The sequence below is a fragment of the Alternaria triticimaculans genome, assembly GCF_023758025.1.
Source record: "Alternaria triticimaculans strain BMP 0046 chromosome Unknown scaffold_4, whole genome shotgun sequence".
Lineage (NCBI taxonomy): Eukaryota > Fungi > Ascomycota > Dothideomycetes > Pleosporales > Pleosporaceae > Alternaria > Alternaria triticimaculans.
Window position 1 is genome coordinate 1157618 of NW_026055961.1, and position 18395 is coordinate 1176012.

The 18395-nt window shown below is 53.9% G+C and overlaps 4 protein-coding genes across 4 annotated transcripts; 2 read left to right on the forward strand and 2 right to left on the reverse strand.

The window, feature by feature from the left end:
- Positions 1-473: 473 nt before the first annotated feature.
- Positions 474-2176, reverse strand: GCD11 (eukaryotic translation initiation factor 2 subunit gamma; the record flags this gene model as incomplete). The annotated part of the gene is made up of 5 exons (XM_049364591.1): positions 474-504; positions 556-725; positions 774-970; positions 1022-1989; positions 2040-2176. The coding sequence occupies 5 exons, from the start codon at positions 2174-2176 to the stop codon at positions 474-476; spliced, it is 1503 nt and encodes a 500-aa protein (XP_049223669.1).
- Positions 2177-3665: 1489 nt separating this feature from the next.
- Positions 3666-9236, forward strand: J4E78_003960 (uncharacterized protein; the record flags this gene model as incomplete). The annotated part of the gene is made up of 3 exons (XM_049364592.1): positions 3666-3672; positions 3711-7876; positions 7926-9236. 3 exons carry the CDS (start codon positions 3666-3668, stop codon positions 9234-9236), a joined length of 5484 nt encoding a protein of 1827 aa, XP_049223670.1.
- A 634-nt stretch (positions 9237-9870) lies between these two features.
- Positions 9871-13164, reverse strand: J4E78_003961 (uncharacterized protein; the record flags this gene model as incomplete). The annotated part of the gene is made up of 4 exons (XM_049364593.1): positions 9871-10038; positions 10100-12617; positions 12663-12927; positions 12975-13164. The coding sequence occupies 4 exons, from the start codon at positions 13162-13164 to the stop codon at positions 9871-9873; spliced, it is 3141 nt and encodes a 1046-aa protein (XP_049223671.1).
- A 743-nt stretch (positions 13165-13907) lies between these two features.
- Positions 13908-18386, forward strand: J4E78_003962 (uncharacterized protein; the record flags this gene model as incomplete). Its single annotated transcript, XM_049364594.1, has 3 exons — positions 13908-14069; positions 14118-16497; positions 17107-18386. The coding sequence occupies 3 exons, from the start codon at positions 13908-13910 to the stop codon at positions 18384-18386; spliced, it is 3822 nt and encodes a 1273-aa protein (XP_049223672.1).
- Between the last annotated feature and the right edge of the window lie 9 nt (positions 18387-18395).

The following is an 18395-nucleotide window of genomic DNA, read 5'->3' on the forward strand; positions in this document are numbered from 1 at the left end:
AGCGGAGAAATCGTACAACGTGCAGTGAGGGGACAGTGAGGCAAATGTAGGCTAGCACGCTGATCTGACGTTGGCAGGCCAGCTTCTTGCACATGTTACAGAATGGCTTTCATGTGAAGATCGGCCTACTTTCCGCCTGCGTGACCCGCTGTCATCCGCATTCCCAACAAATCCAGTGGATGTACATGTTTCATTATATGCGGCTACACTGTGCTGGAGAACGTACTGATACACAAGACGCTCGCTCCCTAGTGACGCTAGCCCTCTGCTGTCATGGCTTCGAGATGCTGTCTAAAACACAGCTGCGAGAAAACCACTTTTGGTGCCCATCTCCAAGCGCAACCGACTCCGGCAGAAAATGCTAGGAACCAAATGCACGTGTTTTGCCGTCATAACGCTGATGTCTACGTCGTCCCTTCGTAAAGTTTGTCGTTCCACTCCTCGAGAGCTACCCCACTACGCGCCATGCCCGCTCAGTCGACGATAGGTTGGAGAATGTTACCACTAATGAAGATGTCAGCTCGTGGACGCAACTAGATATGCCGTGAAACTTACGCTACGATGTTGGCCCAGCCGATGAGACGCCAGTGCTTCTCGATACGTCTGGACAACGCCACCTTCTCACCGATCTCTGTGCATGCAGGTGAAGTGAGGGACAGACGGGCAGCGTCAGCCTTGACAGCAACAACCTTGGCACCGGTAGCGGTTGACCCAATGTTGACCATCTGCGCGAGTGTTAGCTTTGTCATCTGCCATCGTGGATAGAAACTTACCAAGACTTCGTTCTTTGCAAGCTTGGCTACCTTGGCCTGCTTGCCGTCTGCAGTCTTGACACCAAGCAATCTCCGGAGGAGGAAGTAGTTGACTTCGAGTTCAGTGTAGATGTTGGGAAGGTGTCCACGGAGACCTAGGACGAAACCAACGAGACGATCCGCACGGCACAGAGTAGGGTCAACGCGTGTACCGACACCTGTTGTGTGTTAGTTGAGTGGTGCATGAGTCTGCAGGAATCGTCACGTACCGATCAGTCCTCCCGGAACGGCGAACTTCAAATCGTTGTGCTCGGCAAACAGAGACACTACTCTTGAGAAGATAGGCTTGCACTGAATCTTTCCGGCGCTGTCCTTTGACACGATACCGGGCCTGATCTCAATCTCGTCTCCCAGCTTCAATACACCGGTCAAGATACTGCCACCAGCAACACCACCCTTCAGCTCATCGATTTCAGCACCAGGCTTGTTGACGTCAAAGGATCGAATGACGATCATGTGGGGCTTCGCGGAGAAGTCTCGTACTGGGACGGGGATCTTGCTGATGAGGTGCTCGTTGATGGCATCGATGTTGAACTTCAACTGGGCAGAAATGGGGATGATAGGCGAGCCATCGGCGACGGTTCCACGGATGAACTTGAGAATGGATTCGTAATGCGACGCAGCGCTGTCCTCCCGCATCAGGTCGACCTTGTTCTGAAGAATGATGATGTGGTTCAGCTTCATGATCTCAATGGCAGCAAGATGTTCACTTGTCTGCGGTTGCGGGCAAGTTTCGTTTCCAGCGATCAAGAGTAGCGCAGCGTCCATGACGGCGGCACCTGACAACATAGTACTCATGAGAATGTCGTGACCGGGGCAGTCGACGAAAGAGACGTGGCGCTTCAGTCTGTATTTGCCTTCGCATCCTTCACGCTCACACGCGGGGTCGACCTCCTTGTCGCTCTTGTATGACCGGTAGCATGTTGGGCGCGGGCACTCTGGGTTATCGCATTGGTAGATCTTCGCGTTGGCGTAACCGAGCTTGATGGTAATATTCCTCTCGAGTTCGTTCTTGAAACGGACTGTCTGCACACCGGAGATGGCCTTGACGACAGTACTCTTTCCGTGGGCGACGTGGCCAATGGTTCCAATGTTGATTGTGGCTTGGCGGGAGATGATCTCGGGCGACAGCGGGTTCAGCGTGGTGAGGTCGAGGGTGCTTGGGTCTGGTTGTTCGCTTGTGCGCGTTAGCTATGCAGCGCAGAGCCTCATGTCTTCAACACCTACGGAAGCTCTGGGCGCACGACGGGCGCCGCGGGTTCGCGGCCCTTCTTCATTGCGGACTTGGGCTTCGTCTCCTCAATCTCCTCATGTTCCGACATGCTCTCGTCATCGCGGTGGTCGTGGTCGGATTCGGACTCCATGCTGGGCAACTTGGGATTGAGTTTGGGGATCGGGGCGTAGTTGGTTTGGTGGTTTCGGATGAGGTATTAGACTGGTCAGTCGAGCAGCTGCGGTGGTGGAGACTGGCGGCAGGCAACTTTCGACTTCAAATCCCACACAAAGTGACTCAAACCCAAATCCGGAACAGCCCACCTGCCTGTGGCGGGGCTGCGTGCTGCGTCCAAGCGTCCCGGCCAAAGGTTCCGCCGGCCTGCTGAAGAAAATCTCAATCGCGGCCGTCCCTGCCTTTCCTCTTCATTGAACAACGCAAACAAATTGCACACTCACGAAAAGCATTTTCTTTGGAGAGACCCGTCGTCTATGGACGGTGTGAGGTCTCCATGAGAACGAAAACCGTCTGTGAAGTGGAGAGGAATACTTTGGCTGATCTTGGGTGCGGTTTCTCCCTGCTTTTGCAGTGGGAGAGAGCGCAATGATTGGTCGTACATTACAGTTGACGTGATGGATGTGAAGGTGAGAGACTTCTCCATGGATGTGATGTTTCTCGGTAGCGACGCAGTCCTGGGCATAACCTCTTCGGACACTGCATGCTCATGATGAAATGTGCGATGCGACATCGCCACAAACTGGCTGTGCACTGGACAACGTGGCTCCGTTGAAAGATCTACATAAGCAGAGGTATCTCAGCCACACGAGCCAGATGTCGGGCTTCCTGGCCAGATGTTTAGGTGCTGGGATGTACGCTGCGGTTTAACGCCTCAGGGCGGGAAAGATAATGAACGACGCGGAACTCGAATGAGCAAGTGCCCCTTGGTGCCCTCTCCTACAGGGTCGTTAAAGCAAAATCACCTCATCATCTTGTCGAAATGTCTATATATCTTTGAGACACTGGTACCTTCTGCTTGTGTCAGAGTGTCCCTCGTACGCCTACACATCTTATGTCAGCTGCATGTGAGATGCTACGTTCATTTTATAAACTTCCAATGCTGCACGCCTGAGTGAAGTTGTTTGTGTCCCGATGCTCTTTGTGAGTATAGCATGGATGCTGCCATGTCCACAGGTCTGTTTGCGACTAGCTCACATCGTGCCAAACCCCATCATCCTGGCCATGGTAAACCCGCATGCCATTGTATAGTAATCTTGGAACGACTGTCTGGTAGAGCGCCATTAGGTCAGCTGCATCTACAGATCGACCTACCCCTGGGACGCAAAACACGGCTATCCTGGGAACGAGGGCTAGCACGATCCGCTAGTACTGGTAGAGCTACGGGCTGGGGAAGCGGGATGCTATCATCCCATAGCATCGAGAAGCACGGATGGATAAGCAGGCCGCGAAAGAGCATGTTGATCCTCCATCTTGGCCCAAACCATCTGGACAGCATACGTCGAAGATATCGGGTTGCTCCATGTAAATACCAGATGCAAAGGCCAGGCCGTCGTCGTGCGCCGCCCCATCGAGAGCGGCGCCGGTATCCCGCTTCCTAGCTGCATGGTAACGACGGAGTTTAGATGTACCGTGTGGGCTCAGTTGTTGATCTGACACAGCCAGTTCAGAACCTCCCACAAGCGCGCCGTATCGGGAACCCTTCCGCTTGCTTTTCAGGCTGAAACATATCAACTCGTCGACTTGGGGCAGCACCGGCCTCGAGACTGTCATTGGCCCAGACGCCCTCTGCGCGAGAGCCGGCGAGTCTGCGTTGGCAACCCTTGTTGCTCGAGATTGGCCCACCTCCTCCGACAACGTTGGCGCTGCCTTGCTTTTGCGCCTTTGCGCTCGCCGACTATGGGATATGGATTCTGATCAAGCGCATGAATATGCATACAACCCCGGCCTCTCCGTTTCACACTGGCTGCAGTCGACTGAGCTCGACCATGCCGACGACGACGTGGGAACCTCGCCCGAGCACTACTACTCCGCCTACACCACGACGACCGAGCACGCAGCAGCACCTCCCTCACCGCAACGCGGCCTCGACATGCCCGCAGCGCGGCAGCGGCAGCCCATGACGAACGGCGCGCGCTCAACCTCCAAAGCGGCCGTGAGGTCTGCCTCGAATCCTGCATCGCCGCCCGCAGCCTCTCGCTCCTCCCCCCAGGTCTCCAACAAAGTGAGGGCCCTCGCCGAGCGCTTCGAGCAGTCGCCCACCAGCAGCTCGACGGCGACGTCGCCTGCCGTCCGCTCTCGCTCCAGGACGCCGAGCCGGGCTGGGGCGGGCACGCACGACGTCGCCCGGCGTGCGCATGCCTCGATCTCGTCGACAGCATCGGCTGCACGCCCGAGCAAAGAGGCCTCGTACGGGCCGCACAAGTTCAACAACCTCAAGCCGCGAGACAGGCCCCAGCCCGCTCCGGCGTCGCCTCGCAACGCGCGCCGCACGAATGGCAGCCGGAGCAGCATCGACCACCACGTCTCGTCGACGCCCAAGAAGGTGGCCTCGCCGAATCGGGCGTCTGCACCCAGCGGGCGGCAGCTGTTTGGCGAAGTGCTGACGGGACAGGACGTGCTCTCGCCAGGCTTCGGGATTCCCGTTCTCGACAACACGCACGGCGACGCTGCACCACCCGCGGCCGCCTTCACCAGCCCGCACCATGGCCGCTCTGCCAGCGCGGCGACCTCAGCCTTCGCCGACGACATGCAACACGCCGCGCGCGCACATGCGCAAGAACAAACTCCTGCACGGTCGCCCCAACGACACACGCCGCGTTCGAGGATACCCGTAGCGACACGGCGTTTGAGCGCCGGCTCCGACTCCAACTCGTCGACGCGCTCCGTCAAGTACACCCCAACCCGCGCCATGAACCACAGCAACCGCGCCTCGCCCACCCGGATGGACAGGGTACTGGCTGCAGCGGCTGTCGCTCCAGTCTCCCGGGGCACAGACCAGTCCACGCTCCCCGCATTAGCCTACCGTGGATATCGCGAGCGAGGGAAGTCGCCCTTGGGTGCCAGGAGCGGACCAAGTGTGTCCGCTGTCGTCAATGCCCCGCCGCACCCAACGTCGCCTCGCCTGCGCAACTCGAGAGAACGCCAGCCGCTCCAGCCCTCGCCCGCTTCCCACTCGACAGGCACCGGCCCCCATGGTGAGCAGGAGTACTTCCCACTCGCGAGCAGCTTCGACCAGCCCCAAGAGCAACTCGCGGGGCTGCCTGGCGTTGCCGAAATCGAGCAATCCCATGAGACCCGTGCGCCGACGCAGGGCCAGCGCATGTCGCGCGACGAGCACTCGTCACCCTCGCCCGAACAACAGCGTCTGAGCCTCCAGACGTCCAGCCTAACGGTACCGCCGCTCGAGCAGCCAGCATCAGCCGTGACCGACTTCGACGAATCGCCTGTACTAGGGCTTCCAGGAAGCTTTGTTCTCACGCCGCCGACCGCACACCAGGAGCCGGACCACCAGCTCTTGCAACCGCACGTCTTCCACCCGCCGCCGCAGAGGACTGCTCCTCCCCCACAGAGGCCTGCTCCACAGTCCCCTGAAATGGAGCAGTCAGAGCTAGGCGTTCGGGAATCAATACCCATTATGCTCAGCGAGGAGCCGCCATCACATTCATGGGAGCCCGACTCCGAAAGCTTCAGCGCAGGCCTTCAGGCTCTATCGTATGGGTATAGTTCTGATCAAACACACGATGCTAGAGATATGCCATCCATCTCTCGCCACGATACAAAAGGATCGCCAGGAGATTCGCTTCCTAAGCGTGACACGCTGTATCCGGATGACTCTGCCAGTCTTGGTCCCTATAGAACTCTCGGATCGCTGACGCTGAACACGGAGACATACAGCGTCGTAAACTCAGTCTTGAACATGTACCATCAATCGCCGGTTATATCCCCAGAGTTGGCGTCGGTATCGAAGGAAAGGGTGCAGCAGGTCTCGCCCGTCATTGCACAGCACAAAGATTGGGCATCGAAAGAGTCTACAGAGACGTATCTCGCTCGACTGTTAAGTGATGCCAATGGCTCGAAACACGACAAGTCGAGGCGCGAGCCCATGAGAGTGGCGTCCCCGTCACGCCCGGATTCGTACACACCACAGCTGCACCAGGAATCGCCAGAAGTTGATGGCGGCGGGACGGCAATCATCTATACTTCGTCCTCGCGGCGTTACTCACGAGATTCGGCAGGTTCTACCACCACGACCATCCAGGAGGATGCGTCTCATTCCGGCAGTTCTTCTGGAGACCCTTCTCACAACGCGCTATCACGAACCTCAACAGATGAGCACAAATCTGTTGCAACCAACCGCATTGAGCTCCCACAACTTGCTTGGACGAATGGCGGACTCGGACTTGACTTACAGCACAGTATGCCGCATTCACTTCCGGCGCCTCCCCGTCCCAACTATTCACCACCGCCCCCACCCGTGAACCCATCCATCGACCAACAACTCTCCTCTCGCCCAAATGCCTACAACGTTGCGCCACAACATCAACAGCTTTCACGCCCCATGCTTAACGACGACAAGTTCGAAATGCATCCCGCACGATCACGAACTCCTGTCCTTCACGTTCAAGAACAGAGTCTTGAGGATCGATACGGTACCCCACAGCCTATTGAGAGTACTATTGATCTGCCAAGTGAAGCCGAGAAAGGTGAAGACGGCCAACCTGATCCTGCCAGGCAAGCTTTGATAAAGCGTTATCGCACGCTGGAAGAGCTGCTTACAACAGAACATCAATTCTGCATAGATATGATGATCGCGCACAACATCTTCGAGGCGACCGCGCAGAATATGATGAGCGAGAAGGAGAAGAGGTTGCTGTTCAGTAACTGTAAAGAACTGGAGAAGTTCTCTTTGTCGCTGTTCCGTGCATTCAAGAAGGCTGCAAAGCCCATCGTCAACTATGAGATACCACCTCCAACCGGACCCTGGAACCGTGACTCCTCTGATGGTAAATCGCACGATTCTGGAGAATCACCGATGCATGCTCGGCGACCATCTGAAGACTCGCCGAATCAGTTTGAGAATTGCACTCTGGAGAATGATCGATTGACCACCATTGGTCAAGTCTTTTTGGACAACAAGGAGAAGATGGAAAGACTTTACACGACATATTTCCTGAACCAGGACAATGCCAGCGCTTTCATCAAGAAGAACCAAGGAAATGAGGCGTTATCTGGATGGGTTACTGCTTGCTTCGAGCAAGTGGAAAACATGACCCAAGCGTGGGATCTGGACTCTCTATTGTTGAAGCCGTGTCAACGCTTGTTGAAGTATCCGCTGATCCTTCAGTCCTTGCAAGAGATCACCGACCCGGACCATCCCGATCTACCGAAGATCAAAGAAGCATTCGAAGAATTGAGAGCAATGAGTCAGCGCATCAATCAGGCCAAAGCCCGTTCTGATACCTTCCGTGCTGCTGCTTCGGAGGGCAAGAAAGAGAAGAAGAGCGGCCTGGGCAAGACTTTTGTCAAGGCTTTCATTCCCAAGGTCGACAAGAGTAAAGCGTACGACGAAGCCGACAAAACTTTCAAAGACCAGGACTACAAGTCGAAAGAACAGAAGTTCGGTGGGCACTTTTTCCAGCTTCAGATCGTTATTCGCGATTTTGAACAGTATCTTGATTCGATCACCGAGCATTACCTTCAGCTTAACATCGTGTTTTTGGGCTTCATCACTGTCTGCGAGGTGGCACCATCCGTGTATCCGGAGATTGAAAGCACATGGCGAAAATGGGCAATGGCTCATTTCGAGCTGCAGAACAAGGCATTGGAAGATCACGTAAGGATTTGAGCAGCACGCCGCCTATATACCGCTAACCATGTCACAGAAAGCTGCCGTTCGAAGCCGTGTCCTAAAGCCCGTCGGCGATCTCTGGGAGATGTGGGTGTCGTATCAGAAGACTATCGAGCAGCGCAAAAAGTACCTGCTATACTACGTCAAGCACAAACAAGCACTTGACCGTGGCGAAAAGGTCGACCCGGACCTAGAGGAGTCATCCAAAAAGTTCAGCACGATCAACGACACACTCAAACACGAACTACCACTTCTGTATGAAAGAACAAAGGGTCTTATGCGCACGCTTATGACTCTGTTCATGTGTTTGCAAAAGGACTGGTACAAGACTTGCTCGAAGAAGATTCTCCCACTGCTTGAGAGCGAGCCGCAACACACGACATCTCTTCGATACGACCTCGAATCGTACGTTGAACGCTTCCACTCGGACTACAAGCCGATGCAGGATCTCGCGAACAGATTGGGTATCATCAACAGGAATCTCCTGGTCGACATTTCCAACATGACGTCTCCTGTTCCAACACTCTCTTCCGACGGCGGCGGCGGCTCGTCCCGCAACTCATCGTCGCGGCGCACTGAATCTATCGGGAGCGAAGCATCAATGCTTGACTCGAAAACGCGGAATAGCGGCGGTTATGCACCCCGATCACATCCGCGGAGTCTTGATAACCCGCCACGCTCATCCCCGGCAGGGCCAGCGTACCCCTCTCTCTACCCACCCAATGGATCAGGTCGGGCTGGCCCTGGACCTACATCATTACGGGAAGCACGCGCACTCAGTCCTGTGTCTGACAACAGTGACTCTACCATAGTGCGCAAAGAGCGACGCAACACCGGTCCTTCTCGCAACAGCCACAACTACATGGGTCTCGACGGAGCAGTAGACATAGAGCACTCGCCATTGAGTATCAACGCATTCGACTTCCCACCGCAACTAGGCCCGTCTTTCCTCTCACCCTCGCAACCTATTACCCACACATTCTCCGCGCCCACCTCTCAGCCACCATCATTACCGGGATCCACACGCGCATCCGGTGTCTTCAACTCTGCGCTACCGATGTCAGATTCGCCTCTTCGTGGCAGTGTCGAAGACCTTCCCACTACACCCGCCGATACCGACGAGCCAGAGGTACTCTTCCTGGCAGCCAGTCTCTTCGAGTTCAACATTGCGCACGACCGCCGCGAAGGCGGAATACCATACCTTGTGTATGTGCCTGGCGAGATATTCGATGTAATCGGCATGAAGGGTGAGCTATGGCTCGCGCGAAACCAAGACGACCAAACGAAGACAGTGGGATGGATTTGGGAAAAGCATTTTGCGCGCATTTTACCCGAAGATGCATAGTTTGGCTAGCCAGTTTCAAGAGCAGTTGGATTACAACGAAGATCGGAATTTGCTTACCTTTGGGCTTTGCGGGCGGCGTTTTCGGCGATTGTGTCACCTGACCCAACGGGCGTTTGTGTGTATCTGGGTGTGTTCCTTACCGCGTTCGGCTTCTCCTTTTTCGTATGTGATTCCCCCAAATCCCTCCTTCTCTCCTTGATACCTTCGAACGCCGAGAGTCCTTCTCTCTCTCTTTCTACATTCTGGCTTTCTTCGAATACGCAACATCTACGACTGCGGCTGCTGGGGTCGAGAGAGGCATTGCCGGCGTCTAAGCTTTGGTGTCTTTTTTATACCTACTTTCCTTGTATGTATTTACGAGAGAGATGATTTACAATACCTTTTGAGGGGCCGTCTTTGGGTTCAATCTGGCATGATTGACGTGTGGTTTGGCTATATTTGGCGACGATGTTTGTTGCTTTGTTATTTTGGAGAGAGGGGTTGTTGCGCTAGTGTATGAATATGAATATTTGAGAGGGACTTTATGGATCTTGATTGAAGTGTTTGCATTGCAGTTGCTGCTACTACTTCGGCGTTGACTGTCCGTGGCGAACCAGGTGGACTGAGCGTAGAACTCAGGTTAGCTTTCCAGTTTCTACTCCTCCATCTCCGAGCCACTTTCAGAATCATCGTCGCTACCTGATACTTCTTCGTCATCGTCCTCGTCATCTTCCTCACCCTCGAGGCCATATGCATCCTGGAAGTCGGTGAGCTGCTTCATCTCGATCTTGAAGCCTGCGCCCTCAAAGTCCTTCTTGAGGCCCTGTACAGAATGATTAGCATTCTACCAAAACACAGAATCCAAGGACAGGTGGGAAACTTACATCAGTCATGATACCACCGCAAGTCACGACCAGATCCGTCTTCTCAGGCACAAACACACCCGACACAACCTCATTCAAGATGTTCCTGACGTCTTCCTCAGTCACCTTGCGCACCTCACGCAGCGCCCAAGCCTGCCAGTCCTTGCCAACACCACGCGTGACAGTATCGATAAAGGAACTCCTAGCCGCATCAACAACCGTAGCGCGCTCATCAACAAAGTCGCGGACGATACTTGAAATCGCGCCTTCCAACGCCAGCTTCTCAAACTTCTGCGTGCCGTCGCCGTACTCCTTGATGACCGTCTTGGCTTTGTTGTACGCAGCGAAGACGTTGGGCGATTTGGAGATGCGGAACTTGAGCAATCCTGTTTCGGGGTCGCGGAAGAAGTTGCTGCCGTAGGCGAGGCCTGTGCCGCGGATTGATGTCCACATGGGGCCTTCGACGGCGTCGAGATAGGCGAGTGCGACCATGAGAGGTGGGAGTTGGGCGTTTGTGTAGCCTTTGGGTCCTTTGGATGTGAGGACTGCGAAGGAGGAGTCGATGGGCATGGGGATGATGTAGTGTGTACCGCCTGGGTTACGACCGATATCTGAGAGGAGCGCGTTGCGGTCGTCGATTGGGTTTACGTTTGGCTCTGGACCAGGCTTGAAAGCGTCGGTGAGGTGTTTGAAGGTCGACACTGGGTTTGGTAGGGTCTCAAGGTTGGCGGTAACGAGAACGCGCATGTTGGAGAAGGTCAGGAGGTGTTTGCGTAGGGCTTCGAGTTTATCGAGGACCTGCTGAGGCACCGTCTTAAGTAGCTTCAGGATGCGCTTGAGGTAGAGACCCTTGACAAGCGTACCAGTCGCGCGAACAGCTGATGCGGCATTGTAGTGGATCATGCGGTCGACTGCAAAGCTCATGGAGTTACCATCGCGCTTCTCTTCGGGCACGTCCGCGAGCATCTTCTTGACTGCAGAAATCACGCGTTCGGTGTCGAACACGGAGTCAACGAGCATTGACCTCAGCCATAGCACGACCGTCTCGAACTTGTCGGCCTCCGCGATGAAAGGGATGTAGATCATCTCAGAGCTTCCAATATCAGTACCGCGGTCCATGGAGTACTCAATGGTATCCTGCTCAAGCTTGGTAATGACCTCCTCGAACTCGATACGCTTTCCGTCCTTCATGATCGGAGTCGCGAAGAAGTTGGTTAAATATACGCCGAGGAGAGGCTTGAGTTCCGTTGGTAGCGAGGCAGTTCCGAGTGCTAAGCCGAAGTGTACGAACGAAGTTGGTATGTGTTCAAAGTGGATGAAGAGGGGAAGTCCGTTTTCATCCTTGTCGACAATCTTCTGGATGTTGTTCTCAGAAGTTCCCAGCTTCTTTGCTACACCAGAACGCGCTGTTGTAGTCTCAAAGAAGTGGATAGACTCAGTACTGGGAACATGGACACTGGCGATAATCTCCTCTGGGATGGGCTTGTCGTTTTCGTCTTGGGCTTCCTTAAGCTTCTGTGCCAAGTTTTTCAGGCCTTCTTCGCCTAGCTTCTCTTGCTGTGCCTTGACACGTGCAACCTCATCTGCTTTGATCTTGTCCGACAACGCCTTGGAAGGTTTACCTAGGATGGAAACGTGGTGAGCATCCACCATCCATTTATTCAGATATGCTCGCCACTCTTCCTCAGTCCATTTGTCAAGTGTGTCGAATACATCAAGCGTGGCCATTGCGTCTTCAAGGTGAGTACCGTTCCGGTCACCAAATACGTGATCTTTGATGATTGGGTCTTTGTACTCATCCATGCCAATCTCAGACATGTATCGAGTTTGGCGCTTGAAGCGATGAAGACAGTCCTTGAGGTAGCTCATATCAAGGGGCTTGGAAGCGTGTTCTTTGAGAACCTCGAAGAAACGCTTCTCAGCATCAGCCAGCTTGTCAGTCTCCACAGACGACAGAGTCCACCAGATGATCATGTCTGTGTGCCCCTTGCACCAGAAGTATACCATACTCGCAAGGTGTTCCTTCTCGACGAGTGTGTTGACCAGAACCGAAACAGATGATCCGGCAAGGTAGTTGAGCAGTGTGTTGATGGCAGTCTCTCCAAGGTCGTCGATAGTCTTGGGTCCTAGGAAGGCGATTTGCACTTCACCAGTTGACTCGTCTTCTTCTGGGAACTCGACTGTGTCAACAATGGTCTTGCTCAGGGGTGGAGTGCGCTTCGATTCGACCCATGGACGCTTGAAGGGCGCATCGTAAGCCGGTACGCGATCGATGATTTCGTCTTCGAATTTATCCAGTATGTCCAACAGGTTTGGATGATCGACCTCTCCAATCAATATGACTCGTAGATTCTTGGGCTGATACATGTCTCGGTGGAACTGGCGAATACGCTCTGCAGTGGAGACTCGTAGGTTCTCCATCAATCCACCCGTCTCCATACGGAAGCCATCGCCTTCAGGGTAGAGAAGGCGACGCATCTGGAGATCCATGAGATCGCCCTGCAGGTTTTGACGTCCTTGCATCTCAGAGTAGACAACACTTGGGTCGTTAGCTGGGAGCATGAAGGCGTTGAGAGATACTCACCCTGCATCCTCTCCCTTGCCATCGATGTGATGAACCTCAGTGTAACAACCGGCATCGGTCAGCGTAGGTACGATGAGGTGGTCTAGATAGATAGGTAGCAGCTGTGCAAAACCCTCCCAACCCGCGGTTGAGAGAGTATAGACTGTCTCGGAGACATCCGTCCATGCGTTTGTGTCAGAGTATGATCGGGTGGCGATCTTGTCTAGCACGCCCTTGAAAGGGTATTTCCGCGAACCCATGAAGCAGAGATGCTCAAGGGTATGCGCTACGTCAGTCAGTAGAAGTATTTGAAACACGAGCCATGCTACTCACGTGCACCCGAATCATCGTGGATCTCTGTGGCTACCGCGAAATTTCCGTACACCTTAGGACCCTTTCGATCGACTACCACTACCCGAAGACCCGTCCGTTGGGATTCATACTGAGTGAATGTAGCGTCGGCGTAATTTGCCTCGAACTGCTGCAGCTTCTTGAAGTGCGACTCCTGCTGTATTGACCCCATGATGTCGAAGTTGAAGGAGAAAGGAATTGACAGCGTGAGATTGCAGGTGTACCCTTTGTTGGTGCTGAAGTCGCAGGCACTGGCCGCGTTGCCCCAATTGGTACTACCCTTGCTGTGTTAGCTGGATTGTTGTACGTAGCCCAACGCACTATTATATAGAAAATCACGCTACCGATTCGACCGGGGTCTCCAAGAGAAAAGCAGCCTTAGGTTTTGGGGGCGTGCATTGCGTATACCCATGCTCTACAAGCCTACAGGCCGCGGCCAGTGATTATGCTGCTGAATTTGCAAGCCTACATACCAGCCCGGGTAGCGGTGAGATGGCAGTAAAATGAAAATGACAAAGACTTACGAGAGGATGAGATAGAGTACAAGGAGCAGAGAGCCACTCCGAACAAGGAACGAGGGAATGACGAAGGGCAATATGAGAGGCGAGTTGTCCGGGAGTAGTGCTGCGGCGCCGCTAAGATGCTGCTACCGCGGATTGACTAGATAAATCTGCGCCTAATGAATCTGCTGCGACGTGCGGTTGTCTCCAAACGCACGTGTGCATGTGCCTGTTTCTTCAGCACAAGGGCTTGAGCGTGGCGGGGTAAGTGTGGCGGGGCAGCAACGCTGGAGTTGACGTCGCTTGGACGTCCGTGCAGCTTCAATGTTGGTCCTGCGACGTTGCGAACGCCGTGCGAACTATCCCGCCGCAGACCCTTTTTAGAATCGACATGACAATCACCCCGTGATTACAAATGCCTTCGCAAGTCTCGGACGAGCAGCTAGGCGACGCGCTGCTCCAGTCGGCCGCGCATGGCGCGTTTCCCCAGGACCAGGATGTCGCGTCCGCAACTGTGCCTTCCAGCGCACTTCCAAAGCTGTTGGAGGTTGTTGCCAAGGCAAGAGAAGAGACGAAGGTGTGTTGAAGTAGCGCGTGCTCCAGGCAACGCTGACCGTTGTTCCAGGACGAAGTACGCCAACTCTCGAGAGAAGCCGCACCCGACGTCGATGGCTGGATAGCACAGGCACGCAAGCTGCAAGACGATATCAAACGCTCGCAAGAAACAGCCAAAGAGATTGTAAAACAAGCAGAGGCAGGAAAGGATAATACAGCTCGCGTACAGGATGCCGCAAGCAAGGTCAGCCTGCTGCACACGGAAATTGCATACAACGAAAGCTTGGCACGTGCTGTAGAGCAGCTTCGAGACATCTCGACCCTGCTCGACTCTGCCCAAAATGCTGCTGTACATGGCCATGTTATGCATGCAATACAGACTTTGGAAGATGCAGATGGCGCATTCCAGGGTCTTGGGCTGTTCACCACTACAAGAGCGGTGGGTGTGCTGAAGAACAAGGAGGAGCAGCTGAAGAAAGCCATCGTAGAGACGGTCACAGAGTCATGGAACGGGCTGATTGCAGTCGACAATACCAATCATAAAATTTCGCTGCACCAGTCGATCGAACGCGAGGCCAGAGTCGATATCAACACAACGGTTGAAGCGCTTACGAAGTTGGGTCTCCTTGACAGCTTCGTAACCCGCTTGAGCCGTGACCTGGACAAGATCATAATCGCTCCCCGACTGGCTATAGGCACCGACCGCGTTGTGTCCGCCTTCAACATCCAGGAGGATGTTATCCAACGTGCTGGCACGGTGAATGATGGTGCGGTCAAGGCTACCTTGGAGGATATGCACTTGCTTGCTGAGTACCTGAGCACGCGTCTACCGCCTAGCATCGCCATTCCGCTGTCCTCAAAGATCGTTCCGATCATTGCTTCTCGTTTAATTTCGAACCTGCTTTTGCCTGCCGTGCCATTATCAACAGACGGGATACCACATTTTCAAGAATCGCTCTCATATGTCTTGGGCTTTGTGGAGTATCTCGATGAGCTCGGCTGGTCAGGCCAAAATCGTCTAGCTGAATGGGTAGATAAGTCTGCCGAGATATGGCTTGCTAAACAGAAAGAGGATGCGATCGCTCGAGTACAAACGATGTTCCCGAAGAAGGTGCAAGAAAAGAAGACTGTTGAACGGGTCGAGACGCAAGTCATCTCAAAGGGAGATGCATTGCATGCTGGCAACGAACAAGAGGATGACTGGGCTGCTGATTGGGATGAGGAGGGCGATGTCGCAGAAGAGAAGAAGGAGACTATCGAAGAAGAAGATATGAGTGCTTGGGGTGAGGATGATGATGTGATTGGAGATGAACCCAAAGAGCAAGAAGCGAAAGAAAAGCCAGCTGATGCAGAGGATGCAGATGATTGGGGCGCTGATTGGGATGACGAGGCTGATACCAAACCCACCACAACGCCGAAGCCTGCAGCACATATAACAGAGCAACCGAATACGAACGGAAAACCTGCCTCTCAAAAACAGCCGGCGCACCAGGAGGTCACCCTTCGGGAGACATATACAGTGACAGCGATCCCAGATGCCATAATGGAGATAATCTTGCAGGTCATTGCAGAAGTAGACACGCTGAACTCACCCGAGCTGGTCAAGTCTGCAATCGCACCCGCGAGCGGGGGTCTATATGCGATTCCGAGCCTCCTGTTGGCAATGTACCGAGCTACTGCTGTGATGCATTACTCAAAAGACATCGCCAGTAACATGCTCATCTACAACGACTGCCAGCGACTATCGGATCGTCTGCGACTCTTTCTTCAAGAACAAGCTGAAAGAGATAAATCGTCTACATTGCCACAGCACTTGCGACCTTCCAAACGCCTCCAACCGCTGATCGAATCTGACATCAAGACGATCGACGGATTTGGAAAGCGTGCATACGGACGCGAGATGGAGTCACAAAGACAGATCATCCGGGATCATCTTGAAGATGCGCAAGGCTTCCAAGGCTGTACGAACGTTCCGTTCGCTACGGTCTGTGATGACGCCATCGCTACGACGATAGATCGCATAGGTGATGTGAAGCGACAGTGGCAGAATGTACTTTCACATAGCGCTCTACATCAGTCACTTGGCTCATTGGTGTCAGCAGCTCTCACAAAGTTCATCAACGATGTCGAGGACATGTCAGATATTGCAGAAGATGAGTCGAGGAAGTTACACGGGTACTGTGTCTCGCTTGCTACTCTATCCCAATACTTCCAGACCGAGGATGGCAACGGAGAAACAAGAGACATGGCCGGTATCTACACGCCCAACTGGTTCAAGTTCCAGTATCTCAGCGAAATTCTGGACAGCAGCCTTGCGGATATCAAATACTTCTGGACGGACGGCGAGCTGAAGTTGGAAATGGAAGCTGAAGAGGTGATTGGATTGATCGAGGCTCTGTTCGCGCCTAGTGATCACCGGAGGAGAGCTATCGCTGAGATCAGGAGAACCAGTATGACTTAGTCAATGACAATTTACGTGAAGGACATAACACAGCGATCTTCCTCTTGAGCGCATGCGCAGTGCTATAGTGATGGATTGACCCCAGTTCCCAGTCAGTCTTCTGAAACACCGAAAATCTATGCCCGACTATCATCCGGCTTTGATACTTTTTAGATAGATGGGACTACTGAAGAGACATGATATATAGTACTATGAGCGGAGGTTCACGAACGCCGACTGGCTGGCTGCTTCCGCGCTAACCGGATTCGAAAAAAAGTTCGAGATCCCAAAATTTCCTAAGCTTCGTAACTTCAACACCAATCAACATATACCGCCAAACCCGCCGACGCCATGGATATCGACGCCGCTGAGACCAAGGTGCAGATTCGCCTTACGACGCGCGATGCTGCTCTGCAGATTTCGGAGGAGCCGAACATCCTCTTGGTTCAAACATGTGAGTAGAACTACCGGAAGCCTAGTCGCATGTCGCGGCCTCTAGCCATCTACTGCAGCATGCTCGCACAGTAATTTGAACCGTCGCGACTGCAGTCCGTGGTTTCAGGCTACAAAACGCTGCGCAGTCCATCTAGATACAGAGCTAACGCGGATGCGCCCACAGCTTTGACTCGACACAAGCTTTCCACACTTGTGAACGAACTCCTGCACCGCGATGACGGCAGTCGCATACCCTTTGACATCCTGATCAACGGCGAATTTCTCCGAACCACAATCGACGAATTCCTTACAAAGAATGGTATCAATGCCGAATCAACGCTGGACGTTGAATACACGAGGGCTTTGGTGCCACCGCTAAACGTCACGAGCTTCGAACACGACGACTGGGTTTCGGCCGTGGATGTTCTGTCAGGAGTGCAAAGTGGGCAAGAGAGGATATTGAGCGCGAGTTATGATGGACTGTTAAGAGTGTGGAATACCTCGGGCGATGTTTTGGCGACTTCAGAGGCTCCCAACAACGGTGGTCGAATTACAAGCTTGAAGACGGCTAAATGGTTATCGGAGAAGAAGATGGTAGCTGCAGGGCTGGACAACACCGTCCGTGTCTACAAGTACGACGACGATGCGAGGACTATCACCACAGCTCTCGAGCTGTTCAACCACCGCTGGGGTGTAGAAGACGTCGCAGTCCATGCGTCTTCGAGTCGCATTCTCTCTGCCTCCTCGGATACCACTATCTCGTTGTTCTCGAGCAACGCAAAGGAGAACCCCGTCGCGCCGGCGAACTTCCTGCCCAGTTCAACGGCTGCGTCGAACAAGCGACAGAAGCTTTCAAAGCCCGATCGCACGGTCCCCGCTCGCGGAGCACTGGCTACATTCAGCGGCCACACTTCGCCGGTATCTAGCGTCATCTTCAAACCAGATGATGCTACAGTCGCATACTCGGCATCTCACGACCACACACTCAAAACCTGGGATCTGCCTACACAATCGTGCGTTGACACCCGAACGACCGGTCACTCGCTTCTCTCTCTATGCGCCATCCCCTCCCGAAACCTGCTTGCAACCGGTACCTCAGCACGACACATCACATTGGTCGATCCCCGCGCATCTGCCACGCAAATCAGTGTCATGACACTACGAGGCCACAAGAACGGTGTTGTTTCTTTGGACACGGATCCATCTTCCGAGTACAACCTGGCATCTGCTTCGCATGACGGAACCGTGCAGATCTGGGATCTCAGGAATGTTAGCACAGGTGGTCAGGTTGGAGAAGGAATGACTGGTGAGAGTGTGTACACAATCTACAGGCAAGGACGCGAGTCTGCCAAGAGCCATGGCGAGGGCGCGAAGGTCTTCAGCGTAAGATGGGATAGCGCAGTGGGTATTGTCTCGGGTGGCGAGGATAAGAAGGTGCAGATCAACCGCGCACTCGGCTCGTAAGAGTTGAAA